This window comes from Gobius niger (genome assembly GCF_951799975.1).
Source record: "Gobius niger genome assembly, chromosome: 18".
Taxonomy (NCBI): domain Eukaryota; kingdom Metazoa; phylum Chordata; class Actinopteri; order Gobiiformes; family Gobiidae; genus Gobius; species Gobius niger.
Genome location: NC_136869.1, coordinates 22743028 through 22766699, shown reverse-complemented (window position 1 = coordinate 22766699; position 23672 = coordinate 22743028). Strand labels below are relative to the sequence as shown.

The window sequence follows — 23672 nt, the reverse complement described above, 5'->3', positions numbered from 1 at the left end:
AGATACTGGACACAATTGATGTAAGCTTGTTTCTGTAATGTTGATGTATCTGAGTGCAAGTTGTTTTGTTTACTTCAACTGAAAATCAATAAAAAGTTGATAAAAAAAACATAGTCAGGTACCCCAGCTTTAACAATCAATGGGATTATGTACATGCATGTATTTTTATGCTCATGATTGAATATTATGAACATTAACTAGTTTATAGCATATAAGTTTATACAGCATTCCTCTCGTGCCGTATTGAAATAATACCTATTTTTGAAATAAAAATTGGAGAAGTTTTCGCTTTTCCTCTTTATTGGGAATATTATGTAATGGCGCCTCCAATTGGTCCGTATTTAAAATCTGCATTTGAATACACGCTGTGATTGGCTCGTGCCCGGCGAGGAGGCAAGCGCGAGGCGGGGCTTGAGCGGCCTCGCGAGCCTCCCCTCCTCAGTTGTGTTTACAGACTGTCGCGCGCCTCCTCCCTGACCCGCACGCCACTTTTGTTGATATCTCCGCCGATTTATCAGCCAATTTTCACGTTAAATGACGGGAAATGAATGAAAAGGACACGCCGGACTCCCGCTGTCTCACCTCGGCGGAGAAATGTGCGGCGCAGGAGGGCGTTTTCCACGCTTTTTCCCCCCTTGCGTTCTTCCTAACAGGTAGCGAGCTTCAGCGGTCATTGGCTCTAAAGGGAGACTGAATGTCCCGCGTTTGCAATCTCTCCTTGACAGTTTTTTGTCGCCCCTATTCGGACCGGCCGGGGCGTATTCTGGGCATTTTCCTCTGCAAGCAAACATGGACAACGAGTATTTGTCGTCACGTCGTGGTTCTTTGGGACATTTCTAACAGGTAGGTTCATTATAAGAGCCCCCTAAGCAACAACCTGTCGTCCGCTCCGTGTAATTAAGTGCTAACAACAGCCCAAGCTAGCGCGCAAAGGACACATATCCAGCCCTGGGCGACAATGGATGGCGTTTTGCATCATGTTTGTCGTGTTGTTTTCGCGAAACAGCGTAGATTCTGTGTTAAATGGTTGTGTTTAACGCGGGGCTTGGTTCATTATGGCTGTTGGTGGCGGCGGTGTGTGTGTGCGGCGCTTTTACGCACAGCGGTCCTGCTCTGGCGATGTCGTTTCGGGCACTCTCCCATTAGTAACACGGTTATTGGGTGAATTCAGCAGCAATAGCGCTAATGTTGGCTGTTGGGATGTCAAGAGGTGTTTTTATTGAAATGTTTGATATTGTAAGGGGTATGGTGGCTCCATTGAATATGCGCTTTAACCTCTTACCACCCGCCTAAACCAAATGCATTCTGTCCTCTCTGGCTATAGGCCTGTGTAACACCTCATTTTAAAGCTAAGACCCACAAAACTGATCTTTTTCCTTGCGTTGTTGCTGTGTTGTGTCACCTTTTTGTTTGTTTTTATTTATTCTTTTTTTTGTTTTTTTGTCACATTTTTGTTGAATTTTTGTCACTTTTTGTAATTTTTTTGTTGATTTTTTGTTGAATTTTTGTTAAATTTTTGTCACATTTTTGTTGATTTTTTGTCACATTTTTGTTGATTTTTTGTCACATTTTGTTGATTTTTTGTCACATTTTTGTTGATTTTTTGTCACATTTTTGTTGATTTTTGTCACATTTTTGTCACATTTTTGTTGAATTTTTGTCACATTTTTGTTGAATTTTTGTCACATTTTTGTTGATTTTTTGTCACATTTTTGTTGAGTTTTTGTCACATTTTTGTTGAATTTTTGTCACATTTTTTTTTATTTTTTGTCACATTTTGTTGAATTTTTGTCACATTTTTGTTGCGTTTACATCCTTGTTTCTTCTCATTTCTTTGTGGCTGTTTTGGTGCTTTTTTCCCAAGAAGCTTTTTGATTAGGGTAAAGCCACACTGGAGAAAATGGGATCTGTTCAGGTGGGAGTTAAGAGGTTAAAAAGGACAAGCACCCGAGATAAACGTAAAGCTATATTACAGATATTTCGCTGTAGCCCCACACAGGGCGGGCTTTTGAGGGCAGCTAAGCTACAAAAAAAACGACTTTTATTAGTAACACTGCATTTAGACACACAGAGCTCCTCAACAGTGTGGCAGTCTGAATGATATTTCAATTGTTATTAGAAATGGCTTACACTTGTAAAGCGCTTTACAGGCTTCTCAGTGCGCTACATTGTTATTCATTTCAGTGGTGGTAAGTGAGGTGCTCATGTAGCCGGTAGCCACACATGCCCTGGGGTAGACTGTCAATCTGCGCCATTGGCCCTAGTGAAAGCGGTTAACCCGGGTCGCCAAAGTTGAACAATACCTTTATGTGTATGCCATTTAACATATCAAATATAATCATCAGACATTTACTATTTTGTGACACTGACCACACCTCTCTGAATGACCTTGTGGCACAGGTTCTAACCATTCTTCTCTCTGTCCAGATTTTCGCAGCTCGCAGACATGAGGAAGGAGGACGGTGTGGATTAAGCGGATTTTTATTCTTTTTTTTCCCCTTTTGTTTTTCTATTTTTTGTTTTTTCTCCTTTAACTTGGCTACGTCCGGCTCATCTCAATGTGGACTTTTAAGGGACCTGTTGCCCCCGTGCGGTTCGAGTTGAAATGATGGCCGCGCGCTGCAGCGATTCGCCGCGGGACAACGATGGGAGCAAACACAGAGCCATAACTCCGTCTTCTGAGGTAAGAAACGTGCCTCGTAGTCATGTCCTGCTCTGCCGATGAAGGCGAATCCCAGAGGAGCATTTCTTTCTCTTCAGCGAGTGGATTTGCTGGTATTTTGCTTAACGAGACTTTGTAAGTAGTTGACGTTTAATGCTTTGAGTGAGAAATGAATACTGTGGTCATGAGCTGTTTTTGCAAATTCCTTCTTTCCTTAATTTGTTCAAATGGTTGATGCTGAAACCTATTGATCAACCTTTCTATTTTGCTGGATAAAAGGTGAGCACATGGGAGCTCTGAGCACTCAGCAATGGTTGGCAAACTTTGTCTAGAACGTTCAAAGCAAAGCGCCACAGTGTAGCATGAAATGATGAAACCAGAACAAGCTATTTCTAAATCGGCTCTGGATGTTTATCGAATGGAATGAACACCATCACCAATGTTATGAAGGTCAGTACGATGCTTTTTTTGGGGAAAGTATCTCCTTTAGGGTGTTTGGAGACTGGTGATGGTAATGGGAAGAACGTGGAGAGCTGGATGGCTGTGCTTCTGTGCTGTAATGGGACGTAGAAAAGAATGTCTGGAGGAATGTGTTGTTCATGTGACGCCACAACATTTCAAATAGCCGATTGTTTAATATTGAAGTGGAGAACTTTCAATGCAGCTTTTTCACTGTGGTTCAGTGGTAATTGCCCTGTTGTTACTGGGCCTATCCATGTTTAAACCAAAAACTGGCACACGGATTGATATCTTCTTTCAGAACAAGAAGAGCCCACCAACACAAATAAAGTCCAACATTTGTGGATTGTCGTTCGGGATATTCGTTTCCAGAACATTAATCTCCCTCAGAGTTGAACAGGCCCCAGTCGTCCATCTGAAGTGATGACATCAAATCCTAGAATGTCCCGAACGCGGCCTATTGAGTGCGAGTTAGCGCACAACACCTCATGTCTGCCAGCGCTGGAGGTGACAGAGTTCATTTTTTCCCCCCGGTCAACGTTTAAGTGAAAACATCGGACAAAGCCGGTCTTATTTTGGCCCGTCCTCGCCATACTGGTCCCGTTGTGCGCGAGCACGGCCAGACGCTCATAAACGGCACATTGTAAAGAGCTCACCGTCTTTCTCTTCGGTTACATCATCATCAAAGCTCGGGTGCATGTCATAACAGCGCTGCGGCGGTGGCATGTTTTGGGAATAATCCGTCATCAGAAAATGGCAACAGAGCTGTGTTCGCGGTAATCCTCTTACGGCGCGATGCATAAATCTTTGGGAAACGGGAAAATCAGAAGTGTAACTGTGCATAGGCGACATGGGGTATGAAAAGTAAATACAGTACATTTTAGGGAATACTAGTACTTGACCTTGTGTCACAGGCCATGTCCAGTGCACGTATTAAACGCAGAGAGAGACATACAAACAGTAGTGGGGTTGTCAGGTTCACCAACCCACGCTCACTCAAAATCTAGTTTTTGTATACAGCTGTACATCGCATTTTCAACCACATTTATCTGTCTTTTTCATATAACAGTGTAATCATATGATTGTTGACGATTTGAGCAATTTGTGTGGGCCATCTTTGTTAGTCACATGCTTTGAGATGTAGGTTTTTAGTCTTTACTCTGTGGATTTTGGAGTAAATTTTATTGTGGAACAAGAGCGAGACAATATGAATTTTCAGTGTGTTGAAGTTCCTGATGCCAGCCCCTTAAAAAACCCACAAACACAAACCCCTGCTCAACTTTCAAGCCTCAGTGCCCCTGAACCGCTCTTCCCCCCAGGGCATAATGCGTCCTTAGGCGGGCTCAAGAAGACCCGTCTCCCCCCCCCCATCGCCCCAGAATCATCTCCATTCACTAATGAGAGAGATGAGCACGCACACACTGACGGCCCGCAGTCCCGCCAAAGTGATGGTGGCATGGCGGGGGTAGTTTAAGGCCCAGCTGCCCCGGTCATTAGGGGAGAAAACACCCCACGTGTGCAACGTCTGGCTGGGATCCCTTTTTTTATTCACTGTCACTGCCCCATCGCCCCGCTGTCACTCACGAATTAGGAGTTCAGCGCCAAGGCACCTGGGACCCCGAGGCTGGGAGAAAGGGCCAATAGTGAAATAACACATCCTGATATTACCATACAGACCGCCATAATGATGGGTAGAGCTGCACAATTTTGGAAATAACACCTAATTAAGTTTTTGTATTGTGATCGCATCATACGACTTGAGTGGCGTTCAAGTTTATCCTTAAAACTGTATTTTTATATTATATTTCATAGATTGTTGTGCTTCATTTACGTTAAATGGAACACAAAACTGCTCTCCACATTGTTAAAGCTACATATAATCCGACGGGGCACCTGAGCGCCGCCATCCCATATCCCTGTAACTGCAGTGTATTCCATTGATCTCGTCTGTCATTCATGAAAGGAAGGCAGGGTCCAATGGTGAGGCTGTGAGCGCTGATGATGCTCAGTGCTACCGTTCTAAATATAGCCTCCACCACCAGCTCCACATGCGAGTCCCACAACCCTGCTCCCTCCCCCGTTCACATGTCTTTCAGCCGCCCTCTATTCCCGCCTCTTTTCTCTGATGCTATATTTAACACGTCGAGAGGCAAAAATAGAATCGGTTGAGTCGCCGGGTGATGGTGGCAATTTGGGGCAGTTTTGTGGAAAGCATCACGGGCCTTCACCTTCGAGCTGCATTTTCCTTTTGGAACAATGAATGCAGGATTAGGTCGGTGGCATAAAACGCTCTCGAAATTGTACAGGATTTTAGTGATTTATTTCCAAGGTAGTAACACAGTAACACAGGCCAGAAGCTTTGAAGCTACTTTGGCTCCAAACATCCTACAGTCATTGTTCTAAGCAGTGACTGAAACATATTGATTTGCATAAAAAGCAAGTTTCTTTTTTTTTATGAAGCATAAGACACTGACTTGGACTCCTATCTCGGTATTCAGTCAGACATTATCTGGCTTGAACAAATTGAAAAAGGGAAAAGAGTTTACTTCAACTTGATAGTCAATACATACCTGGTTTATAGACTGATTTAACAGATTTTATAACAGGACAGGTACGCCATTAAGTCGAAAATGGCACAACAGCAATATACATGTTGTGACTTTGAGCTTCTCCAGCCCTCATTTCTCCTCACATGGCTGATGGATGAAGGGGGGGGGTCAGACAATGACAGAAACACTGCCACCCATTTCCTTTCTTTTCACTTTTTTTTTGTTCCTTCTGCATTTTGGACAACCGCTTCAACGTCAGCCACTTTTAGCCTCCGTAAGAATAGGAAGGAGACGGGCGATTTGGGGGGGGGAGGGAAGGGTCGCAGATGCAGCCAGACGAGCAGAGCAGAACCAGCTTAATGCTCAATGAGCCTCAGAAACTATCCATTACACTTGCCCAGGGCATCTCTGTCGACGTGTGGCCTGTTTCTGCTCCGATCCAGGCCCCCGGAGACACGGAAAACAGTTGTTCAGTTGTGCACTTGTCCTCATGTGGTCTGGCTGCTCACTTCTTGGTATTCAGACTTCACAGTATATGGTTCATTAGTAAAAACAAATCATTTGAAGCCAATCTTTTAGGCGAAAGTTGTGCGTTGTTTCAAGACCTGTGAAGAAAAGCCTCATATTAGCTTGTGGCTTATTTTCAAAGTTGTATGGTAATCCAGAGAGCGCTCGTATCGAAGTGATGGTTACGTAACTGGGCGTTATCAGGACTTACATCTTCGCTTGTGGTGCGTGTTGAAGCTTTTGAGGTCTTGCTGGAGGAAGCCACATTATTTCCTGCCAGTGTCAGCAGTGGAAACGAACAAGGGCACCCTGATGACAGAATGATTTCATGAATGAACGGCACTGTGTCCAGAAAGGTCGTTCCGCTCTGAGAAGTTGTGGATGTGGAATACAAGACAGGACACTCTTTCCCCCTCCTGTAATTCCCATATTTTACACTACAATATGGGACTGCGCTAAACTGACTTAGACATGAAAAGCCGTGTATCCTGTTTCACTTCTCTGTCCGATGTCCTCCATTTACAACCAGCGAAACAGAGGACCTCAGCATCTTCCGTACGCATGCGCCCCGCGTCCCATTGACTGTGACGCTTCAGAAGATCCATAACTCACCATTGACTGGGTTATATTGGCTTCAGTGTGGGCGTGCTTTTACCCTTTACTGGACCGAGGCAGTGAGGCAGCCCGGGCTTGTGCACATACGCTTTGTTATGTCACATGCTTTGTTGCGTGTGATATATGGCACTGCGGCATTAACAGCATGTTTTTGCAAATGGCAAATGTATTCTTAGATTGAATTACGGAGCGTGGAGTTGCGTGTGGTTTGTCCTTAAACGGCTGTGGTTGTGTCAGATGTTTGCGGCCCAGATATTTTCAGAACTTTTCTGGTCACAAGATTTGCAGACGAGTGGCTAATCTTTGATACCGAATGGGGATTTTTACAAACATTCTAAAGGGGGGAGTTATTTTTGTGAAAGCTGGCAATGTCAGGGTTGTATGTATCTTGTATCTTCACTGTCCTGACCACAAAGGCTGTCAACAAGTGACCAGCGGCCATTTTCTCGGTTTAGTTTTTGTCATTTTTCATTGTCAGTGTCCTCTGAGGGTCTCATCGATGCCTTACAGCTATTGTCACAATCACAACCATCTGGATGTCCTACAGCATCAAAGACGGCCAGCAGCAACATAAACAATCCCAGACCATTTTCTGGCATCCAGTTGTTAACTCTCTTTCTGGTATGTTAAATGTATTTCCGCCACAGTTTCCTCTCTCAGCAGAAACTTGATTTCAGAGACATCCCGCGGTGAGATGGAGATCACTCAGGAAGTCTTTAACTGGGTGTTCATTTACTTAACAGAGATAAAGCTTCGCCATCATGCTACTGTGTGAATACTGTCAGCCTGCACAGATAGACAACTGAATTGATTACAGACTTCTCGGTAGGCATGAGCTTCATCTTCATTGTGAGATCAATAAAGGATGATCTTATCTCAACGTATCTCACAACTGTCATACAACTGAATAACTGCCCTACCCATTGATCCATGAATCTGACAATCTACAAGTTCCCTACCCACTTGTCTCTTCCTGCTATGGATACTCGGCCTGTTAAGCATTGTATAAATTTATGCAGAACGATCAATGCAAAGTGCAGCTTCAGCCTGTTTTAAATACAGCACCAGATGCTTCCCAGTGAACTGACGCTGCAGAACTGCAAAGGAGGAAAGCGGGGGAAATCCTCTAAGTGATGTCCTCCTGCATTGCGGCCTGGCGCATTTAGAAAACTGTCAGCTCTGCCCCAGACTGGCTCGACTGCAGAGACGAGCACTGAGAGGCACAGCCAGTCGGGACGAGGCAGCGGAGGAGAGAGAGATGCGCATCCCAAAAATGCACCAGTGCTTCATCATCTCACACTTCTCTCTGGGACGGGACAGTCGCACAGCACTGCGGAACGGAACTACTACAAAATCACAGTGGATGTTTTTTGGGGGGGGTTCTTTGATGCTTTGATAATAAGCTTGGAGGACACCTTTAAGGGTCTAGCAGGCTGTCTTGAGGTGGCATCTAGGAGAGACAATGTCACATAAGACTTTGTTCCACTGCGCTGAGGGAATGAGGCGTAAAGGCTGACAGCCTCGGTAGAACGTGATCATGGCACACCTTCAAATTCTGGACTGTATGCTTCACAATAACTGGGGCATGATCTGTAATCTGTACTGCGCATGGAGTAGCCAGGTGAGTTTACCCCCGTTATGGACTTGGGATGCTTGACTGCAATGTATGGGACGCGGTGTTGTAACTAAGAAGTGTTTTTTGAGACCATTATGGGGGAGAATAAGCTTCCTCTCACTTTTTTCATGCGATTTGTTGGTCAGAGAATAAAGGGACTTGGCAGTTTTCTGTTAAATTGTTAGGAAATGGCTTGATTTCATGTTTGTTGTGGCTTTACTTTGGAATTCAATTGGACATACATGAACAACCAAATATACGTAACCACGCCACTATAGCTTAGAATCACAAACTGAAACTGAATCTTTTTCCTTATTCTTCATCGGGACTTAAACCCTCTCCGTCCCCGTCCTGTTGAAGTTTTCCAGGAAAGGCATCCCTGACATGTGGGATATTAATAGTTCACATTCATTCACGAGTGCAGAGTGGAACTGGAGTCCGGAGTGCCTGGCATGCTGACCTCTGGGTGTCCTGGCCTATCCTCCCTCAACTCCATCTCAAGTGTCATTTTTGGAGGCTCTAATGATTCCAGCGCTGTTCATTTTTCAGTGTGCCATTTAATGTCATATGAATTTCTTTTGAAGGAAGGTTTTGTTCAGAATCTTGGGTCTGAGGTTTTAAATAGCTCGTTTAAAAGACGCTTGCTGGATAAGTTGGCTTGCAGCAATGGCACACGCCTGTTTTGATCTTAATATGATATTAAAAGCGAGGTCAAAGCTTTCCTAGTTTAGATTTTGACTGCAAACACATCCCACTCACACAATGTCCTTTGTGGCTCTCTGTATCCGTTTATCACTATAGGCTTGGCATCCTCACAGCCATCATCTCTGACATGCTGCTTTGCCTTTTTTATACTGGATACAGACTGTTCATTGTCTTTATTGGAATTTTTTCCCTGATCTCTCCTTTTTCAATTTGCCGTGGAATGCCTGATGTGAGAAGTAAAGAAACCTCAGCATGTCAAGCGATGCGGCCGTGCTGTTCCCTGGCCTGCCTCTTGCCCCAATTTAATTTTAGAAGTGCTGAAAATTGTTTGCATCGCAAGTTGAACTGACAGGCCTCTGTTTTCCCCGAGCCCGGCTGCTGCTGCTGTCCTGGGCAGTGAAAACAGCCTTTGTGCTCCAGTAGCACAGCAGTGAGGGCTTATGAAATATTTAGAGGATAACACCTGGTGTGACAACGAGTAGACAGACTTTTACCTGCTACTATTTAATCCAGCAAAGTTTGGTAACTGTTTCGGGTCACAATTAGCAAATCCCATGAGTTAGAATATTTCTTGTCTTGTCCACCTTATTCCTAAGCCGCATGAGTCTTAGTGTAATGCACGGGAGGGATTTCCGGTATGACCGGGACCACAGTTTATTTGCATATAGACCGTTTGCTCTAATCCACGTTTATGAGCTTTAGAAACGTAAACTACTATGTGGGAACACGAGCTGTCACAGCTGAAGCGAAACTACGAGCCACGATTAGATGCTCACAATAAAGCTATGACGGAAAGTGACACCGTGGAATAGTTTTCTGACCCATTGGGCGACGGCGTGTTAGCCAAAGAGTCTCCACTTAGCCTCTGCTGATGTCTTCTGTTTATGAAGCCTCATTACATGGGCTGCATCTACACAGAAATGCACCATGTCTGTAGTTTAATTAGCTGGAATGCTGAGCTCTTTCTTTAACTAATACATTTAAAATGCAATGAATTCAGACCCAGCTCAGCTTGTATCGCCTCCCGGGGCTCAGTTCATGTCACACGTACAGTGTGAGCAGGTCAGTCGTGTGTTAACAGTGTAAACATCTCCCTGGGCTGTTCAAAATGACTCCAAAAATGTCACAGGGTCAGCCCAGCTTTAGTCCAGGAGCTTGTTCCAAACACTGCATGTTCCTGAGCCACAAATGTCACTTTCTCTGGTTTTTAATTCAACCGCAAATAGTGAAACATGTTCCTGAGCTGCACAAGGACATCTTTTCAAATGTTATGGAGGCTGATCGTTTTGAAAATCTTGAAATACTGAAATAAACCACTATGTGAAACGAAAACTCGCCCTAGAAACCACTGGAAATCAATGCAAACAAGATAATATCCTGTGTCTCTGTCTCCATGGGGCAGCACGGTTAGCGCTCATGCTTCACAGCTAGAAGGTCCCGGGTTCAATTCCCACCTGGACGGGGCCTTTCTGTGTGGCGTTTGCATGTACTCCGGTTCCCCTACCACTAAAAAACATGTACAATAGGCCAGTATGAATGATGTGTGTGTGTGTGTGTTAATTCATGGTGGTGGTCAGAGGGACCGTTGACGCAGATGTGTGCAGTCGTGACTAGGGCTGGGTACCGTTTAACGGTACCTACTTGGTACCGACCGAAAAGCTCCTGTAGGGGGCGGTATCGAAAAACTTTTTTTTTTCGGTGCTAATTTTCGGTACTTTTTCTCTCCAAACGTCAATAAATGATCCGCAGTGAGTCTAAAAAAGCCTGAACTCATGAGCAGCTTTAGCACAAATGCAGAAACGAAGCAAAGCTATAACTTACTATAGCTTTGAGATGGCAGAGATGGCAGAGCCGCGGTCTGAGCCAGGACTAAACCAGGACTTACAGTAAACTGGTCAAAAACCAGGACTAAACCTGAACTGAATAAGAAACTAGAGCTTTTACGCAAAGAGAAAAGCAGTGACAACAAGAAACACATGAGCTTTACCGTTAGCTTTTAGCCCCAGAGCCTGAAGTTACTGCTGTTGTTTAAACTCCAGCTGCACTGAAACAGTTATGGTACATTGTCAGTGACAGAGTGAGCGCTCGCACTATGTAACAGATCTTTGACGTGTGAGGAGCTTTCACTGTCGAACAGTGCAGTGAGTTTAGAAAAGTTTATCTGAAAGAAAACGGTCCTGATGTGGATCTGGTCTGTTCCTGCAGCTCAGGAGGTAATAATGTCCTTTCTCTCTTTTTATCACTGCTTTAGTGGGAATTCTGCTCAAGTTACAGGTGACGCTGCTGCTCCTGTTTTCTGATGTGCCATGTTCTGTGCTGTTTGTTCTCCTGAACGATTTTTATACACGTTATTTTAACTCAATTAAAATAACATAGGTATCGAAAAAAGTACCGTTAAGGCACCGGTACCGAAAAGCAGGTATCGTTAAAGTAGTGGTATTGAAAAAAAATCGGTACCCAGCCCTAGTCGTGACGTCTCCCAGTCTCCCCCAGGGGAAACTGAACACCACCGAGTATGGAGTGACTGTATACTTGTCTTATGTAAAAGCGCTTTGTGACTATGTCTGTGAAAAGCACTATATGAATTAAGTTCTTCTTCTTCTTCTTACCACATAAAACCTGCGTACCCTGTACTTCAGGCCTCTACATCTTCCGAGTCTCGGCTCTGACAATTTGATGAAAGTCTCTCCCCGCTCTTCACCCTGTGCCGTCTCATCAGATAAAGTAGAAGAGCCAAAAAGAATTTAATACATGGCTAAGAAGGTGATTAGAGCTCCTATCAAACCTTACATTTCTTGGACTTTTACTTTCCATCTGAGCTCTTGGGTTTTTGCACAAATTAAAATGTGAAATATGCTTATATCCAACAAAGTTATTGTTTCTGTAGCTTGCGTGGGCATTTCTGAAAGAGGATGCTGTACGTAGCTCCAACATAAGCTGTACGAATGGTTGGTCATTAGAAACAAGTCTGAATAGAAGAGCTTGAGACCCAAGTCATAATACAAAGGGTGCGGTGTTGGCCTTCCTGCTCCAACAGCGGATGAAAAACAATCACAAGCCTATGATTTATGTTATTTCTTTGTGACTTAGCAGCTACATATCTGTGTCCCTCATTGTGTACGTGTACATGGATGTCTTTAATAGTGCCCACTTTGTCGTAAGGACTTAAACACGCCACTTGAGGTTTGAACAGGGACGTCTGCATGTCAGAGGTTAGCACGTCCCGACCCAACCCCGCGACCCCTCGACGAGCAAACGGGTTTAATAATTCATAGATGAGGAAACCAATTATACCGGGTTTTGCGCGCATCTGGGGGAGGCCCTAGGGATGGTAATTAATGGGCCCACCTGCTCTCTGTCTGAGGCCCCGCATCTTTGTTTGGATACTTCTGATTATTAATGAGGGGGGGCGGCACTGTACAGTAGGAAACGCCTTACTTTAGTGACAGTGAAGCGTGCACCAGGAGCAGTGGCTGGGCGTGGTCCATTGTTGCTTAATGCATAGATTTTTTGACAGGCTGTTGTGTCGATAAATGGATCAGGCTAATGGTGGAAAACTAGTATTGAACTGGAAAAGCCCTGCAGGATTTAGGGATAAAAAAGACTGTCCCTGGCAATGCGTTATTTTGGGGGAAAAGAGTTTAACAATGAGGTATTTGGCCTAAATTGCAAAGCTTTCGTCATCTGTTTTCTTCCTTGTGTCACTAACCCGGCTTTGCCCTGCGCTCTGGCCTCTAATGTGCATCAGGCCTGTGTTGTCTCGGTTCTGTCTGCCTGTCCCTTTCTCTCTCTCCCCCCTTTGTGGACAAGCATTCCAGACTGCCGTCCGTACAATTGGCGCACCATTAGCATATGAAAGCAGCCGAGGGGCAGCGGGCGAGGCGGGAAAATAGAAAGGAATGGTCATAAAACTTCCAAACTTGCCTCCAGAAGACATCGGAGCTTTAATGAGTCTGATGCTAGCTCATGTGCTTATGCAGCACATTCATACAGGCCCGAGGAATGTGTATTATTCCCATCAGGCCACATTCGCTCAATAGTGCTTTTACGGATGACCATCCAAGCATGTTAAACACAACAGACAAGCCCCATCTTCTCAGTTGTGAACCTTAGTTAACCCCTGTGCACTAAACATAAAGCACGCCTCTGCTCTGCATAGTTTATGTTGCAAAATCATTACGAGAAAGTGTCTGGCTGAACTTGTTTTTAAACTTAAACCGGAAGCTGTTATGAAGTTGTTCTACTCACTTTACATCATACCTTTGCTAAAGGGTTTCCGAGTTATCAACTAGACTGGCTTGTTTGACTTGACTTGAGGCCTCTTTACTCTCACCGGAGGCAAAATATCCTTTAACTCAATCAACCCACACAACCCTGAAAACCATGACTACAATGGAAAACTCCAGGATAATTGTGACCTTGTGCAAACATGATTTTGTTTGTATACCTGATCGCCCCCGTTTGGAAATTTGTCCTCTTCATTTCATCCATCCTTCAACCAGCGCTTCACGGCGACCTGTCAGGAGCAGTTCATCTCTAGATCGTGGTCAGGACCACATGGCTGGAGGTTTTTCAGCCTCATTTTTTTGGTTTTGTAGATTGTTAGCACACTAGCTCATTATCAGTTAACTTATCAAAGTCTTATTTTCAACATTAACTGACTCGCTGCAGTTATATAGCATTCTCACACCTATTTGTTTGTATTTCAAATCTCTGCGGTGTCCCCCTCTCTGCCCCGGCACATTTGATCCGCACTGCTCCCCACTCCATCATTTCAGCCGAGCCCGTGTAGTGGAGAGCTCCGTGAACAGAATGCTGATTCACCTCACGCTGCCACAGTAACCCTCCACTTCCTCCTCTCCCGCCTCTCTTCACTCCACGCGTCCACACTCGTAATCCCCTCGACATATGTGTGCCACGCCGCAGTGAACATCCCCGGATTCTGTCTGGAAAGGTCACTTTTCAGCGCACAGGCATGAAACACCTTGCTCTTGGAGCGTAACCTCAGCAACCGACAACGTACGGCATTTTGCAAAAGCCCTGTTGGGTAAATATATTGATTCCCTTGATTCACCGTTGGAGGAAAACCTGCTTCGGGATAAGATGCAGCTCACTTTGGCGCAATGCAGAGTGGGAGGAGCTTAGGACGGAGGCGGGGCTGTATACGTTTGTACTCGAGTGCGTGTGTGTTTAAGCGACGCGTGTCCATTTGCAGAAAGTGCTTTTGTGTCGCCCCAGTTGAGTGTTTACACATCATTCCTTTCATTTCGCCGGGCTCCATTCGGGCGAGGTTGTAAATATTACCGGGCAGGAGGAGGGAGGGGAGAGAAAGGTTGCCATGGCGATCTTTTTTGCATATTGTGGTTTTTGCCAAGACAGGGGAGCAGAGCGAGAGCGAAGGGTGCATCCAAACTCAACCAACCCCCGAGGAGGTTACGTCATCCTCTCTCCCAGGACCCTCGGGGTGAGGCGAGGAGGGCTGATCTCTTCACGTTGACGTAGAATCTATAGAGCGCTGGTGTGCGCCGGTCAATCTACTGTCAGGGGAAAACACAAGGGAACATTCAGATAAGCTTCAATTACAAGTTCATCAAGCTCTTTGACTATTTTTTTTTTCAACGCTGGATGAGGCCAACAATGATGTGTTATTAAAGTCACACTGTTATGTTTCTACGTCTCAAGGGCAACTAAATAGTCATCAAATGTCAATATAAGAAAAGGCAAGTTTGCAGTGACTTGTCAAAAATAAGCATTTGGATCAGGACCTTGATGTAATAAACCTAATGTTTGGTTACCTGTAGTCAAAGTAAAGCAGGAATCATCGCCATGGAGACGAACTGGTGATGTCCCGCTCCCTGCAAAGTTATAAGACAGGTCTGAGGAGAGGCGAGCCTTAGAATTTAGTTATCTGAGTTTGTAGCTACAAATGTGTACTTCTGTAGCCAGTGTTTTCCTGGACCTGTCTGAATGGAGCGTTTTATACCCATGAAAAGAGAAGTCACAATATAAGTGTGGAATGAGGGACTTCAAAGCCCATGATCCTTTGCACTTAAGCAAGTAGCCAACAAGAAGAACGTCCCATTACTGAACATATATTCCACTCGATCTTGTGAAAAATGGATTCTTCAAAGAATTATCCTGACAAATTAACATATCTCTATTCCATATATATTGTTTGAGGTAGATTGATTGATTGATGATAATTGGATTGAAGAACTTAATTACATTTATACAACAAAATTGCATCAGATGTTGGATTAGTCATGAGCCGCCACTGTGGGCCAACCTAACCAGCATGTTCTTGGAGGTAGGGGAAACACAGGGAGAACATGCAAACTCCACACAGAAAGGCTCCGGGGGTTCAAACCTGGGACCATCTACAGGGTATCCGCGGGGTCTTAAAAAGTCTAAAATTCAAGAATCCAAATTTGAGGCCTTAAAAAGCAGCAAAATGCGCTGATACGTCCAATATGAAACAACGTGGAGATAATCCTTGGCTGTAAATATCCAACTCAAGGTCATGAACGGCATAATTCCCAATAAAGTTTGTCCAAATGCTGGGAAACACAAAGCTAACACTCCTCTGCTCAGTGACAGAAGGAAAGTGAAAGTCCTGTTACTTTAGAAACACGTTTCTCAGTTTGTTCATCAAAACATCTGACAAAGAAGTTTAGAAAACATAAAACCTAGACTAGATTCTGGCCTAATAATAATATAATTTAAAAAAATATGATAATTAATTAGTTGTAAAGTTAACAGTGTTTTGTATTGTTCTTTGCAAAAGAAAAGCTGCTTTTATTTTTAGAAACAGTGAATGTTTACCAGCTCAAGTATTACAAAGCATTTTAAATACAAAAACTAAATATCTGTTTGTCGATAATCGTGAGTAATTATTCCATCTCAATATTGTTATTATGGGATAAGGTTGTTAAAACTTGAATGGTTGTTAAAATGCCTAATGTAATTAAGTTCTTACATTTGTACATCCCACTGTGATATCAAAAACAACAGTTTGACACTTTTTGACACCATTTGTATATTGCACGTTCAAAAACAGGTCTTATTTTTGAGATTTTGTGGTCTTAAAAAGGTCTTAAAAAGTCTTAAATTTGACTTGTCCAACTCTGCAGATACCCTGCTTCTAACTGTAAGGCAAGAGCGCTAACCACTCAGCCACCATCACTGTATCATTGTAGATGCAGATTTTTGAGAAAGTGTCCCACATTTCTCTGCGGCATCATGTACAAAAACGCGAGGATGACATATTTGTGCCCTTGCCTCACACTTCCCTCAAGGCATCTCTGTAAAAAAAAGAGTCGTTAATGCATTGCTCTGACATTGCCGACACATGCATTGGACGGAGACAGAGGAGCCACTATCGCACTGTGTTTTCCTGAGCCAGCCGTGCCCGCCGCTGGTTCCCCTTTGATGAAGCGACATGACATCACGTCGTGTCTACATTAGTATTCCTAACGCCTTCATCACAATGGAGCAGCGACGCAAGCTCAGGCCCCATTTATTAATCAGCGATGATGAATTGCCGGCGAAACCGATCTGACAGTGTCGCAGAAAAGGCCGCCGAGAGGAAAGAGGTGTCGCTTTGGCAAATGTGTTTTTTTTTGGACAACGTTTACGCTCACAAACAATCAAACGTCCGCGATCCAAACGACATCCGTGTGCGAGGCGCTTTGTGTTGTTGTCTTTAACAGGGGCCTGTGCATGCATGCCAGAGATAATAGCTCACAAGTTTGGAGCGTTTACTGCGGTGATGGAGAATGTAGTGGACACTCCCTCCGTTAGATGGGGCCCAGGGCTGATTCAAACGCAGGCGGACAAAGGGAAGACGTACGCCTCGGAAGACTTGAACGCTATAGGCTGATTTTAGCTGAAAACTTCAAAAGCACGTCGTTTTCTCACTCCTGTCTTTGGTATTAACGAGCGCGGTTGTTTTGCCGATCTCTGCGTGTAAACAGGGGGAGAGGCTCTGGCGTTGAGGACAAGGAGGAAGATGTGAGGCTGTTATAGTTTCCAGCTGGGAGAGGGTGTGGTCACTGTGGCTTGGAGACCCGCTGTGTTCAGGCTCTGCTTTCCCAGTGTCGAGGCCCATCTGCCAAATGGCTTCTCTGCGTGTTGTTTTGATTCCGCATATGGACGAACACGTGTCGGCCCTGATGGTGATCGAATCAAGTCTTTTCTGATGCATTTTTGTGTGTGGGTGTCAACAGTGATACAATAGAGGCAGCAACGACTGCGTTACAGCACCTCTTATTGTCCATGAAGTGTCATCTGTGTGCAAGTTAACCAGCCTTTTTCAAACCCCAAAAAATTGAGCTTGTTCATTTTGAATTGTTAGTTGTCGTCCAAGCTTATTTCTAATTTTTCCTAGTGCATTACTTCACGGGAAAGAGTTTAAGCACGTTTCACAACTTTCGGGAAACAGTGATAATCCCGGTGGTACTTGGAAGTGAAGGATTTTATGCCGTGTTACTTGGTGTGAAACATTTGCGATACACTTGACGAGAGCGCTCCTGATCCTGTCTTGTTTTATTTAAAACATTTGTCATCGTAGTATATGAATAAAAATCTCGCGCTGCTGCCAAGGATTGAAACGTTTATGGGAGCAGATGGACTGTTTAAAAGCCCCATTAGAAAAAGTAAGTGCTGTAGCTTTGAATGATCTTTGAATCCAGTCATGACGGATGGCTTGAATGGCATAACGTGTTGCCACAGCCTTGTCCTCATATCTCAGATGGATGAAGTGTGACAATAGGCAAAGACGCGGCGTGTGTCTTGACTCATGTCGGAGAGATAATGAACCAGTCACTGACAGACGCACAGCCGTGAAAAAAAGAAAAGAAAAACGTCCTCCAAAAGCCAAACTATTTAGGGCCCTCACCACACGAGCCGCCTCTGGCAGACTTTTGGCCTAGTCCCGGGTCATGTGGTTTTTCCTCTCCTCTCATCGCTTCATTATTCAATTAAGGAGCAAAACACATGTTAATCCTGACTGAGACCGCACTGAGCATCCCCTAATGGGAGCGGAGCAGTAAAGATCATGCTCCGTCAGCAGCGATCAGTGTCCTAGCCTGGTTTCTATTTGGCTCTGGGGCGACGAGGCTGTAAATGCCCGCTGGTTTGGACATGGTTTGGATCGCTACAGAGGGCTTTAGGTTGATTCAACTGGTGATGAACTGAATGTGCTGAAAATAATATTTATACAGTAAGTTCAGCCAATTCATTCCACTGTAGACTAGGGATGTCACGGTTACCGGTGTAGCGGTAAACCCCGGTAAAAATGTTGACGATAATAATTACCGTCTTGTTTTTGAAAAAATACATTATCTCAGTGGATTACCGCGCCCACGGTTTAGGCAAAGTGAGCCTTATGAGCCGCCGTCTCATCTGCTGAAGTTGCCGCGCAGGCGCCTCTGTAGCTACAACAAAAACAAAACTTTCTCGAAGCTGGAATCATGTCCGAGACGACAGCGCAGGATCTAACAGCCTTCAGAGACCAAGCCTGAAGTCTGGGCACATTTTGGGTATTTTAAGAAAGCTGAAGGACGGTTGATAGAGACAGTTTTCCTGTTTGTGGAACCTGCAGGAAAAAGTGTCTCCAAATGCAGCAATACTTCGAACCTCTGACTCTCCTGCGTGACCGTCTCCCACAGCTCTATAGCAGTAAGCTAACGTTAGCATTTTAGCTGAAATGCTGATGTGGGACTTTGGGTTGAGGGATAATGTATCGAGTCGCCCCATAGTGCGGCTGCAGCGCCACCGCCAGCATAAGCCGTGTCCGGATACCTCCGCACATTAGCACAATGCGTTACGGGGCTCCTGGTGGCAGATTGCAATAGATTCACTCTCGCCGCAGTATTATGAATTTAATAATGATCACTGTCTGATGGCATTTTCCCAAATCTGCAAAGCGAAAGCTCACTGGAAGGAAACAAACTGAAAACAATATTCCTGATATAGACGGTTTATCTTGTTCAAAAATATTCTTCTTTGTTTCTGGCGCTATAAATGATACATGTAATACCCTCGAAGCATCAACAACACATCGTTATAGTTCCTTTACTTTGATGTGAAAAGTTGCACTTTTGAAAAGGCTTTGTCTGTATTTTTTATATATATAATAAGCACTGTTAAACTTTTTTGAAACTTTTTCAGTTTGTGTAGGACTATCAATGCTTTCTGAACATATTAACACACATTAAAGAAAATACCACGATAATACCGAAAACCGTGATAATTTTGGTCACAATAAACATGAGGTAAAATTTTCATACCGTGACAGCCCTACTGTAGACCGTTTAGACATGGCATTTTAATATTTCTCTAAATCTCCATTGACAATTAGCTAACTAAGGCCTAAGACTTCATATCAAAGTGTCCTTTCACTGATACTACGATGCACAGCATTGAACCTACACTCAAAGATAGTTTCATGTCTAAGTGGGAGACTGTTTTCCACCGCTCCTCGCTCATCTAACAAACAATTAGAGTTTCATTGTATTCCCAAAAGCCTGTTTTCCTCTGAGTCTGCCACTAATCCCAAAGCCACTGACCCCTGTAAAGACTAAAAGGGTCAAATAACTAAAAGTAAAATGGCACGAGTCAGGTGCGTGATCAATTTCCTCATCAGTCCCATCCATCATCCACCTGACTGTCGGTGACTTTCCACGTGATTGATCACCCACCGGCACATGCGGCCGCACCCGAGCAGCACCCTCTCTCCCCACGTGGAAGCGCACACATGTACACACTGGGGCATCACGGACCCGCACACCTCTTATCCGCAAGTTTTATTTCGGGCCTTTCCACAGTCTCCGCATTCCACTGGCCATATCTCACCCAAAGGCTCCAACTGCTTTTAATCAGCCGGGTCACGAGGCGCTCCGGATGGGCCTCTCTCTCTCTCTCTCTCTCTGTCTCCGCATTGGGTGGGACCAGCCCCGGACCTGTCAGAAACCAAGAAGGAGGGGCTCTTTCTCGGGCGCTCGTAATAGTCAACATATTTGTGCCCCCTTCTCCTCTCCATCCGCCCCTCTCCTCGTCTTGGATTGCGTCACCCTCCTCGGAGAGCCGTGCTGGACAGCCTTTGCGCTTAGAATTGGTATTTGTAACTCGTGCAGGGCTTTTTTTTACTAGCTAACATTTTCCGTCGTCACAGAAAAAAATGTTTTGAAAAGAGCACTGTGTACTTTCTGGAAGCGTTGCTGGACGTGCTTTAACAGCGCGAAGAAAAGTGTGGGTGTTTGGTGCGATTTAGCAGATTTAGAGGGTATTTGTTACAGCTTTGAGTTCACCAGGTACAACACGTCTTTTTGTTGGCTGATATGCAGAATATGAATATGGAGAATATTCTCACAGCGCTGTAGCAATATTACAAATGTTCATTCTTCATATCTCAAATTGGAACCATTTTCGCCATTGTTTATTTATTTCTGCTTCCAGTTTCGGTGCAGATTATCTTTTGAAGAAGTGTCATTTGGGCTCCGTTTTCTAACCACCAGTACTTTTCTTTTTCCAACGCTTCCACTTCAGCTTCTGCCAACAGGTGCAATACTTCACGTTTTCCCCATCGTGTCCAAACAATCACGCGCGCCCATGTAGTAACTTTATCCACGGAGTTGTTGAGATGCCACAATAGCTGGCCTTTGTCCACACATTATTACAGTGCCTTTGTGCTTTGATTGCTTTCGTGTCCACTCTTGCTTTGACAGTGTTTACGTGGGTTACCTGGATACTGAGCTGCTAATCTCCTCTCTCCCTGCTCCCCTCATCACTTCTGCCCCCCGCTTCTGCGCTCTCCTGTTACCAAACTAACATGGCATCACTCTCAGGCTGAACCCGGTGGGTTAATTCACGGTGGCTTTAGGTGAAGGTCACAACCGTTGCATTTCACCGCAGGAAATGGCTCTGTATTTGAGTTGACGTCCAACTTGCTCTTGATTTGCTCTCCGGCATAGAGGTGATGTATTCCATTAGGACTTGGGGATATTTCAGCAGTTCTCCACCTGGAAGACGCTTAGCAAGCAAAGAAATGCGACCACTTTCATTCATTTGGAGTCAGAGCTGGACTGGGCTTTGGGAGTTTTCCCAGTGGGCTGATGCACTTTTGGGCCAGTCAGATCAGATCAGATAGCAGTCACAATGCACACTTCCAGTTTGTTGGGCCAGAATGTGAAGATTTAGAGTTGGTTTAGAGCAGGCAGAAGGCAAACAGTAGATTTACAAGATAAGCATGTGTTTTGGACTGCATTGTTTTCATTGATGCTGTAAATGCGCTAACGATAGCAAATGAGATATGCGACATAACGGCAAGTTTTCACGGCTCATTAACATGACAAAAGTGGGCACAGTAAACGTAAATACATCACGTTAGTGAACCTACATGATGACAGAAAGGTAATGTTTACGTGTTGTTGCCTTGAGCCTGCGAGAAGCTATGCTATTGCTAACAAATGGAAAGTTATAGATCTGGCGTCAGGACGAAGAAAACTTTGCAACACTCACCACTCAGATGTAGCGACAATCCATCCATCCATTTTCTTCCACTTTTCCGTGGCCGGGTTGTGGGGGCAGCTGTTGGAGCTGCCCAAATCCCATTGCACCAGCCCCTTATGGCTCCTCCTGCAGGTGGTGGGTCCACGGGAGGACGGCCACATGGTTCTAACGAGGCCTGTTGGTCTTTCATAAAGGGGCTTCTGAACCGCTCTTTTTCTAGCCCGTCACTCAGGACCTGTTTGCCATGGGAGACCCTACCAGGGGCACGGAGCCCCGGACAACATAGTCCCCCCAGCTCATTCAGGTGCTCAAACCACTCCACCACGTTAAGGTGGCGGTTCCAGGAGGAGTGACAATCCATCAGAAAATGATTCTTGTCTTGACTCAAAATAATGTCCTTGGAGGCAGTTTAGTCCAGTTTGTTACAGCAGCAACTTGTGACTTCTGCATCTCTGTAAGGTCCAAGTGTCCGCTCCACTTTCTTTTGGAGACATTTTCTCGTGAATTTAGGCTGGAGTTTCTTTCTTTTTGGGAGTAGACAGACAGCCTACATTTTTCACTCACTGTTGTCGCGCTCAGGCCTTGATTCTACTACTGTCTGCAACTTGTAGTGAAAGCAGCGAGGAATTGACATCCGGCCTGATGACATCATTTGCAAAGCAGGGCTTGTCTGCTCAATTTTCATGTCATGGTTCGCGCATCATTATTATTTTTGTGTTTTTTTTGTTTGTGTACTCTCCAATACCGATACCTCAAAATAGTGCAATTGGCGTGAAATCCGATACCAGTATTGGAATCAACAACATTAGTCTAAAGCTGCAGCACATATGGGCACTTTGCCAGCCACAGCATTGTGTGTTTGTCCCCTGGCTCCAAAAATCCTTAAATGTTGTTTAGGTCAACAAAAATATTCTCCCAATAAAGCCCTGTAAAAAAAAAAAAAGGAATCAGAATGTCATTATTATCAGAACACTCTCTACTACTCTGTCTCCAGACTTAAAATGCAGTAAGAATACTCACAAAAGCCAGTGAGTCTTGTTGATTTAAGGAAATGTTGTGAGTGGGATTGCCCGAGGCAGGTTTGCTCAGTTTAGCAGCTGATCCTGGCGTCCTAAAGGGATTACAGGGCTCGGACATAGATGCTGTACACTGGGCAGGCTGTGGTGCTTTGTTTAAAGATCAGTGTTGTCAGACTGTACTCCACTGAGCACCTTGCACTGGCTACACTCAACGCCGCTTTTAACACAGACAAGCAGCTAAGCTAATGAGCTCTGAAGTAAGATCACAGCTACTTTCACTTCAGGGCTTCAAATAGGTCACTGTGGTCAGTGGTTTAGTCAATGAGTCTGAGTGAACTGCCACACTCAGTAACCTTTCAGCATTCTCTCAATCAAGTCAGTTTACCCGGCAAAGAAAACCAAATTTTTATGTGCCAGCCTTTTTTAAATTTCTATAAAGGTTAGGGTTAAAAAGGAGTTAGTTAGTGCTTTGTAGGAGACTGATTTCCACCTGGTCAGTGACAGTAAAGAGTTTATTAGCGTTTAGTGTCTTGTCTGGTTGCTGCTCACATGTGACCTATGAACTTTGGCCCTAACCTTGAAACTCAAATCCACTTTATGTGCCGGTGAAGGCAGCAAAGGATGTCAGTGTTTTCTCGTGTGTGGGTACCACGCATCAATCAGCTCTGCCCATCAATCTCCTGCCAGCAGATTAGGAAAAAAAAGATTAATCAGTTGCTCAGTCTGATCACTGCAGCCTGCACGCCCCCTCCCTCCTCCCAAACAAGTGATAGTTAGTGGAGTTTACCGGTAAAAGCCATCTGGTCCCCAAACGGCCTTTTTGTTCACACAAGCTCACGCATGTGCCTCATCTGAGCACAGTCACTCACAAAGCCTTTGTTTTGTACAGCTGCTGTTTGTTGAGGAATGGCATTGGAACAATTACAACGTGTTTTAAGTAACGATGGATTCAGTGAAAAAGAAATTGGATGACTGGTGATACAGGCCAGATACCTGTTGTTTTCAGTGAAAGAGAGACTGCATGATTTCCA

The 23672-nt window shown here is 44.6% G+C and overlaps 1 protein-coding gene across 4 annotated transcripts in view; it reads left to right on the top strand.

Moving 5' to 3' along the window:
• The first annotated feature begins 452 nt into the window (after positions 1–452).
• arhgap21a (Rho GTPase activating protein 21a) overlaps positions 453–23672 on the top strand; it is a 73702-nt gene continuing 50482 nt past the window's right edge. For 2 of the 4 annotated variants that reach the window (XM_079575890.1, XM_079575888.1), the window contains exons 1-2: positions 453–843; positions 2428–2683. In XM_079575890.1, the coding sequence (XP_079432016.1) occupies positions 2606–2683 (78 nt within the window). In that variant the 5' untranslated portion in view covers positions 453–843; positions 2428–2605. Of the gene's footprint in view, positions 844–2427; positions 2684–7975; positions 8414–23672 lie in introns of those variants that run through there. The other 2 variants (XM_079575889.1, XM_079575887.1) reach the window with 2 other exon arrangements.